General features: G+C 35.6%; 1 protein-coding gene across 1 annotated transcript in view; it reads right to left on the reverse strand.

The window, feature by feature from the left end:
• The window catches only part of LOC108743439 (acetylcholine receptor subunit alpha-like 2), a 27,429-nt gene extending 19,231 nt beyond the window's left edge, over positions 1 to 8,198 (reverse strand). Inside the window, exons 1-8 of the mRNA XM_018479006.1 lie at positions 7,901 to 8,198; positions 7,725 to 7,769; positions 7,509 to 7,618; positions 7,268 to 7,448; positions 6,603 to 6,759; positions 5,963 to 6,530; positions 5,707 to 5,890; positions 2,105 to 5,441 (exon numbers count right to left, since the gene is read on the reverse strand). Of these exons, the coding sequence (XP_018334508.1) occupies positions 5,235 to 5,441; positions 5,707 to 5,890; positions 5,963 to 6,530; positions 6,603 to 6,759; positions 7,268 to 7,448; positions 7,509 to 7,618; positions 7,725 to 7,769; positions 7,901 to 8,086 (1,638 nt within the window). The 5' untranslated portion in view covers positions 8,087 to 8,198 and the 3' untranslated portion in view covers positions 2,105 to 5,234. Of the gene's footprint in view, positions 5,442 to 5,706; positions 5,891 to 5,962; positions 6,531 to 6,602; positions 6,760 to 7,267; positions 7,449 to 7,508; positions 7,619 to 7,724; positions 7,770 to 7,900 lie in introns of the transcript that reaches the window.
• Between the last annotated feature and the right edge of the window lie 872 nt (positions 8,199 to 9,070).

The raw sequence follows: 9,070 nt of genomic DNA on the forward strand, positions 1-9,070 counted from the left end.
TTTGACAATGATTTTAACATCTTCTCTTCAAAAGTACGAGGATGTTGTATTATTATTAATGTTTTCCTGGATTCTGGATTATATGTGGTTGATAATATCCAGCTTCTCTACTGAATATATATTTGTTAGATCTTCATAGACTAGGTCTTGATTACTTGAATTATTAGCTTGCATTAGTGATGCTTTTGAAAAGCTATACTAACGCTTTAACAAAATTCCAGAGTCTTATGTTTAATAATAACTAAAAGAAAAGATTATTTTATAACATGAAGTTATTATTGAGACGATATACCTAATGTATGTATTTTGTAACTCACATTTTTGAAAACTGTAACTTATTGGATAACAACCAACACTTTTTAAATTTCCGTGACAACTTATTGCGTTAAAGTGTAACCGAAAACTGATGACTGAAGAACAAAATTGTCTTTATGTCTGTAAATTCGAGAAATTAACCCGGCGGTCTGTCTGTCGGTTGTTCAAGTCAGACGTTTTATTTTATTTAATTTACCAAAAGTTTACAACAAATTTACAATTTATGTGATGTAAATTTGGTGTAAAGATTTAATAATTAAAATCACTTTTTTTTCTTCATAAATATTATGGCATGTTTATGCAATTTTGTGTATAATCGTAATAATTCATTTTTTTGCATAAACTTTTCTTCATGTAATGTCGTCATAAAATTACAGATAATTTTTGTAAATGTATGAATACATGAAATATCGTTCATATGACGTTATATTGCGCTCATACTTATTTAGAAAGAAATTTAGTAAATATGACAGCTATTTTACGTAAATAGTTTGTCGCAAAAATTCAACAACTGGTTTACTGATTTTTAATTCCTAAATTTGATCATTTATTTACTAGTATATATTTTTATTCATTGAATGTAGAACATATGTTTCAAATTTGATCCAAATTTGTTTTCAAAATCGTCTGATCCATTCATGATCATCACGAGTGGCTATCGGGGAAGTAACACCTAATTACTGTAAAGACATCGGCCGTAAGTATAATAAACGGCACGCAGTTACCTATTTCGGCAAAACTAATACGGTGAGAGTAAATTACCAAGTTGTGGAAAAAAGTTTTCGAAAACCAAAAATTACAAAAATCCACCAAGATTAAAAAACATATAACGAATTATGCGTTTTCGAACATTTTGCCTTGTCTGTATAGGTGCACAGGTAAGGCAAATATTTCACCGAACAAAGAAATAATGTATTTCTTTGTACGCATTTCCTAAACTAACCTAAATATGATTTTTATATGACTGAAGGTATTTGTATGAATTTTCTTATACCAAATTGTATTTTTCACAAGAGGATGCCGCCTACTGCGATTGCATGTGACAGAATATTCCTATGTTTATTTTTCAGCTGTATATAAGTACATACGTACCTATTACAAATTTGTATACACTAGTGACAATCTGATAACCGAACATGGGATTGTTTTATTCTATCTTTCGAAAAATCGAATAAAACTTTTAAGTATTTGAGGGGTATTGCGCTTTTTTCAAAAGATATTGAAAGTTGGCTAATCCAACACAGTTTTCAGATAAGCAAGTGACATTTCAGAGACGTTGCTGAAAAAACATACTCCACATGTTCACCAATTAAGCAAAAAGGTCGTGCGACATAAAAAGGAAAATATACCGACGAAGAAATGCGTATTTTCTATGTTCGGTGAATGTTTTCCCTTACCTGTATGTGCTATGCAATAATAGAAGCGGAAATAAGCAAATGTGGGCAGCATACAGACTTTAATTTCTGTGTAACTGTGTAGTTTCCACCTTCGTGTGTCACGTCACGCCACTCACGCTTTACTTTTGTTTTTTACTATCTGAAGCGCCGCTGCGCTTCGCCGTCGCACCGCCACCCACGATTCTGGCTACCAAACGTATTAAAATGTACAGTACCGATAAAAAAATGTTTTGTAAATGAAATCAATAAGAAATAGGCGAGACAGGTTTATAGTACACCTTCTCAGGGATGAAGGGCTAGTCAGAGACATGTTAGAGGCAGAACCAGGAGTTTAAGACGAGCAGAGGTAGACCTAGATTAGATAACTGTTTACAAAAAGTTAAGGATATGGGAAGTGCTGGTTTTAGGGGAATGCGAAGATTAGGATCAGGATGGGAAAGGATGGAGGTTCGTGTCCATCCAATGTTATTAGGACCGACGACTTATGATGATGAAATGGTATGAACCTACCTATGTAACACCTGCATGTACCTAGTACTATATTTGAATTGACAATAACGTACTGTACATGTGTGATTATAAAACATTAATACATACACTATACAATAGCAAATAATGCTTTGGACATATACAAAGGTACGCACTTCTGCGTAGTTATAGATAAATTCATTAGATGTAGTAACACACGTGTACACGTATACATAGAAATCTGTCTATATACGTCTTTGTAAATAGCCTCGTTATACAAGTGCGGCACATCTTCTATAGCGAGCTACTAATTAAGACAAACGTTGTTTGCCTTTTACTTATTGACCTCATCGTCACTATCGCTAACGACGTGCCACAAAAGCCAACATTCCGTAAGAAGCGCCAGGACCGTATTAAGATGAATAAAGAGTTTTATAATCAATGTTCAATAATTAATTTAACATAAATGTTTGTAGGTACATTTTATTGTGTATTTGTATGTACTTATAAATAGATGCATAATGAATGCTGATGTTTTGTTGGAAATAGGCTTATCTAGTTTTTCTGAGAATAAGCAATAAAAAGTACGGTACACTGATGTATGTACTTGGCATCTATTTTATGGACAGAGTGAAAAAAAGATAAAGGTATGTCAACTCAAGTGTAGCGGTAGGAGGTGATCTCGCGTGTTTGGACCTCTGCAGTATTTAATTGAAAGTTGATAAGTTGGTTTAAACGATCGATGCATCTTTACTCAAAGTTTACACACTTAACATTAATAGGTTGGTTTCAAACGTTTAAATGTGGAATTTTTTGGTTACAGAACTCCACTTTATTTTCGTTGAGAATGATTTTAACCAAATACAGTCCTGTACGCTGGTGTAGTATCGCGGTCGTAATAATAAAATGCCGTCGCCGATAGGACGACCGCGGTCGTAGGGTCGTACTGATTGTCTGGCTAGCAGGCGGGCAAGCAGCCAGCCGAGGCCGGAGACGGGTCAGATCTCAGGGCCACGCGTGGTAATCGAGGTGGAGTACGACAACCACAACTAATTATTATAACCGTGATTATAAGTAGCTGCACACATGGAAACATGCTCACGAACATCAAACGTACACGTTGCGTCGCGACGCTCTTTTTTCCTTATTACATTATATTAATCGCAAATCGCAAGTTTATAGTTCGTCGGTATACTTATATGATGGTGGGAGTTGTGGCGTGCCCATGCCCTTTTGTAGGCAGTTTCTGGCGTCGTCATCGTCTTTCTCTTATGAGCCTCCGTTCCCACGGTTTCAGAATGCATCGCCACAAATCAGATACTGCTCGGTGGTTTTACCGCCGAAGACAAGCGACAACACGCGGCCATCTGATACGTTTCTTGTACATTCTTTCTAATTACAGTTATTCACGAGAAGTGTTTTCGGAATGGCTATTCGGTAAATGTAAAATTAAATACACCAGCATCACCGTAAGGTTGGGCTATAGGGCCTACATTTTCATCGGTAAATTGTATTTAAATTGTTTGTTCTGTCTCTTAACGCTACTTACAGGTCGTTTTACAATTAGTTTTAAAATTACTGCGAATGCGTGAACGTGTCTGTGACAATCTGTACATGTTCGGTATGACGGGAACCTAAAAGGATATACATAGGTAGATAGGGATGGGTAATATCTACCTAACGCACAGACACGGACGCAGAGAGCGGTACAACCAACGTCTTTGGAGGTGGCTGTAGTGTAATAATAATAATAATGAAACAACGTTTCCCTCTTTCTTTCAGTCCCTATTTCGTTGTTGTTGCTTTGCGTTATGGTATCTGTTACACATACATATACGTGTACCAATTTAACAATGTACTGTACGTACCTATATGTACATGTGTACATAGCATGAGACGTGAGGCCTGTCGTGTGACCACCCGACGACTTCCACGGTGGCTCTCACGCGAAATCGAAAACTTGTAACTAACGATATGTACAGTGCGTCATCGCTTCTTATTAATTAACAAAATATTAACAAATTGATTTATATATTCTCTATTAAGCATGAAAGTCCTTAACAGAAAGCAAAAGTAACTAGTGACAGTCTGATATTTTGTTAAGATATTTATTTTCATTTATTATTATTTTTTACAGGTATTACTTACCGTTAGGTATAAGATGCGATTATTTGGCAACTATTTTAAAATCAACTGTAATTTTTATAAGTCGCTGATAAAACATGTACCTTACATAACACATACGTACATATATGATGTATGCAGGTACCTAATTGGAATGTTATTTCAGATTACGTACAATATGTAATCGCATTAAACTAGGTACGTACGTACCTAGTTACCTACCACATATCGTACATATGTATGTATAAAAGTTTAGATTTTGGGACACTACCTACTTGGAGATTAAGCGTTTCATATTTATCAATTTTAATGAAGAAAAAAGTGACATTGAAATACTTGATTACTTATCAGTAATAAGAGGAGAAGTGGCAGGTGCGCTTGGCACCCAAAAAATTACAAGTTTGATTTGTATCTACCTTGTACCGATGTTTGACAAATCTCACAAAACAATAGGTAGTATATAACGCATAAAAGGAAAGAATTAGGGTATTGCCTCGCGGATGTGAATTGCCTTCGTAGCCGAAGGGGTGTCGTATTTTATTCTCATTTTTTTTTTTAACATAAAAGCACGATGATTTTTACTTTTACGCGATCAGTACAGTTTATTAGCAGTAGGAAATAATTTTCAATTCTTTGAGTCGAAATTGCCACGAGAGCCCGAAGGCGAGGTTGGTAAAATCCTTTCCTAATTTATAACTAGACTTATTTTACGTGTACATAACGTGCCTATAGGTAGGTACATTAACAACAGAAGATACTATAGGTACCTACTCCATACAACTTATCGTACCTATAATACATACACACTTGTGCATATTCGTATCCGATAATAAAGGCTTAAGTTGTTTGAATTGAACGACAAATTACGGATATCAACGGTGAAATTAGTAGATGATAAATATACTACTATGTATGCACATGTATCAAAAGCTAATCATGCATTTCAGACAATTCAAAGTCGGGCAAATATTGTTGTTGTGCTACCAATGAGATTTCCATGTCGATCGGTTTTGAATCGTCATAAAGTGCTGGTGCTTCACACAAAATCGCGAATGTACCGGCTATGGAAGCAATTATAAAAATCCATAAGAAAAGTCGATCTAAAACCATTGCGACGAAACCCCAGTCTTGGTCTTCCTTAAAATGAATAAACAAATTTGCAACATTGATCGTGAATGTTTACTTTTTACATTTAGCTTTTAGCGTTTTTTGCTCAAACAAGAAAAAGCAAAGTAAATTTTTATAAAAGTTGATATAATGCGAACGGTTCGGCAAGAAAATTTACGACACAAATTAAATCGAAAACCTATTTGGAATAGATATAAACCTAAACCTATCTCGTATAATATGTAGGGTCACGGTATGGTATCATTGTATATTATATTAAAATGTTTTCACTTACTGCGTTAAATTGATCTTGCCTTTGAATATGGTGTTGAATGAACATAACGTTATGAATTGCTTTCTCCAATTCAAACGGGTACTTTTTTCTTGACGTTGAATCTGATTCGTCCAGTCCCGAAAAAACCGAAGGCAATCCGTTGTAACGCATCCTGTTACCAAACGAACTTGAAAAACCGCGCAGCCTTAATAAAAAAAAAAAAAATATATATATAAAAGCGTCTTGAGACTGAGAAATAATAAACTCGCTCACATACCTATTAGTAGCAGAGGTAGAAGAATATAAACCATTACATCCACTAATTCTATGCCTGGATGACGAAGATGACGACGAGGATGGAGAAGATAACGTTGATGGCAGTGTGTCAATTTCGTGTTTTTTAAACGTCTTCCCGATATTCATTTTGTTTGATGCGAGTTCCGTAAGGAGATCTTTGGGCACCCTCATTAGCAAAAGTTTGGGTACCGTTTTTATGAATATAGATCGAACCCAAGGTGCCATCTTGTGCGTACTCGGTTTTCGATAGTGTACGTTGAGTATAACAATCGTAATAACGACAGACAATCCCACCAAGATCATCGTGAAAAGGATATATTTGCCCAGAAGTGGCAAGGCGAGAGACGTAGAGGGAATTATTTCCGAAATGAGAAGGAAAAACATTGTCTGCGAAAGGAGGATGTTAATGCAAAGAGCTATCTTCTCTCCCGAATCGGCAGGAAGATAAAAGACGAGGACGGAAAGGTAAGATATACCTACACAGGGAACGATCAAGTTAACTGTGTAAAACAACGTTTTCCTGCGAAGAGTTACATTGAAGAAGATATCTACGAATAAAAAATAAAACCATCAAAAATGTTATAACCGAAAACAAGCAATTAATTATAGTCGAACCATACCTGGATACGGTTCTGCACAACATGGATAATATTTGGCATGCCTTTCTGCCGGTACCGATAATATATCCCATTCCACGCTTGGGTAGTATTCCTTTAGATCTATTCCTACAGCCACCTTGTCTCCAGCTCCTTCTTGATTAATGTGTTTGAGATCGATCTAGAAATGATTTATTTTTTGCACTTGCTTATTCAAATGGAAGTAGGTATCGGTTATAAGTACGTATATACAGAGTTCAGAGCTACCGAGTGAGTTTTAAATAACATGTGGGAGTGTCCTAATTTTGTTCCCATCGGAGTTGATAAGTGTACCCAGGTACCTAGGTACTTGATTCGGAAGTTTATTGAAGTATAAAAATAATAATTATTCATGGTTTAAAATCATAGGCTCTGTGCTATTCCATCTCGGGAAAGTGCCACACGAGTACATACTATATAATACATATGTACACAGTACACAGTACCCCGAATCTGTTTAAAATGAATCTAAGAAAATAGAAATTATTGTTGGCGTCTACAACTCACGTCAATGCGAATTTCGGGATTTTCAAAAACATTTTGACTGTTTCAATATATCGGCGAGCTCGCTCCCCCAACAAAACTTAACATGGACTCTATTCGGGACTAGCGGATGCCAATTGGCTACATAGGTACTGTAGTTTACTTACCTTATTGCCGTCGTAAGTCCAAGAACCGAATTTCATGAAGCAAGTCTGTTGATCGAAAGGAAAATACCTCACGTCAATTTCGCAGGAGGATTTAAAGATCGCGGGGGGAGTCCACGTCACTCTTCCGGAATAGTGTAAAACAGCCTTCGTCATTGTTGTTACAACGTATTCCCCGTCAGCGCTAAAAAAACCGATGTACTTAACAAAAGAATAAAAGTTTGACAATTATTTATTAACACACTTATTGTACAAAACGATGTCAGGTAGCCAGATATGTTCTGATGGCACATACAGTTCGGTGACACCGCCATATTCGCCAGGATCCCACTTGAATTTGTGATCTTGCCATTCCTGGAATTAGTTACTACATAAATTACTTAGGTACTCGTCTTACCGCAATTAACTAAATGCACAAGCGATTTAACAAATAAAAGGAAAAGAAATCGCATAATCTTACGTGTTCCATCCACACATTCACGGTCAAGATTTGGTCTTTTAGATTCTGGAAGGGAAACAAAATTAATTTTTGTTCTTGATAGACTATAAATAAAGTATCTTAGGAGGATTAGGTACATACGTCGGTAGTCATATTTGCAATTTGTCTTTTCTTATAAAAATACAATGGATACTTACAAGTTCTATGAGTTGTGACAATCTCAGGCCAAGTTTGACCAAAACAGTATCAGTATTATTGCTTACAGGTCTAATTAACCTGTTGTAATTACTCAGTAAATCGTCATAGAGCCTCTTCGCGTCGGGGTTACACAGAACAACACACGCGTGACAAAATAATAGTAACAATACACAATCGTATGCCATTTTACCGTACCTACTTAAAAATACGTTTTATCCCTTTTAAAAAACCAATCAGCTACGTAATGTTCAAAATTAAAATTCGGTCGCGTATCCAAACAGAAATAGTGGAGTATAAAGTTGTTCCTGAGGGATTCCGGATCGATAGGGGACGCGCATGCTCGCACCAGCTGCAATAAAGTCGGGACATCTTGAAATAATTTTTAGGATAAAGAAACCGCAAATTTCCTTCTTACAAATAGGTACTTTTACTTATTGCGTTCGAGGTATTTAATGTTTTCATGTGTAAAGTGTTTGCGCTTATTGTAATATTTTCATGTAGAATTAAAGTTAGTTTTTAACTCTTCTCGCCGTAACAATAGTTTCACTTATATGATATGAATTGTATTAAACTTAGTGTATCTACTAGACGTTTCAGTAACTCGAAATATCATACGTATCTTATCCAAAAAATTTAACAAAAATATGTTGCTCGTACAACAACGGTAACGAACAATCGATATTATAATAGATAAGTATAGATCGATATTAGCTTTGTAATGACCCGACCGTTGGAAGCCCCTTCTAAAACTGCTAAGCATTTTTGTTAATTCGATTCTTGAGCAAAGGGTTGAATATAAAGTGACAAAAGTTGATGCAAAAAGCAAAAATTAATATTAATGATTTCGAATCGATCTGCATAGTGTTCGGTGTTCAGGTTTCGATTGTGTGCAAATCAATCTACAAAATTGTCGACTCATTTTCGAACAATTAGGATACAGCTCCTTTGACGAATGAGGAAAGACCCTACTATTAGAAGTGAAAAAAGAATTAGCACCTGTGAATGAATATATGTACTCCGTTTAGATACTTAGGTACCTGTATGTATTGTACACATATAAGTACCTACATATATGAATTATTTACACTCCATACTTACAAAAATTTTTCTGAGCGACTTCCGTGTAATGAGATTTCGAAAAGTGAGGTCGTTATATTTACTATATTTCC

This window comes from Agrilus planipennis, unplaced genomic scaffold, assembly GCF_000699045.2.
Source record: "Agrilus planipennis isolate EAB-ADULT unplaced genomic scaffold, Apla_2.0 scaffold447, whole genome shotgun sequence".
Lineage (NCBI taxonomy): Eukaryota > Metazoa > Arthropoda > Insecta > Coleoptera > Buprestidae > Agrilus > Agrilus planipennis.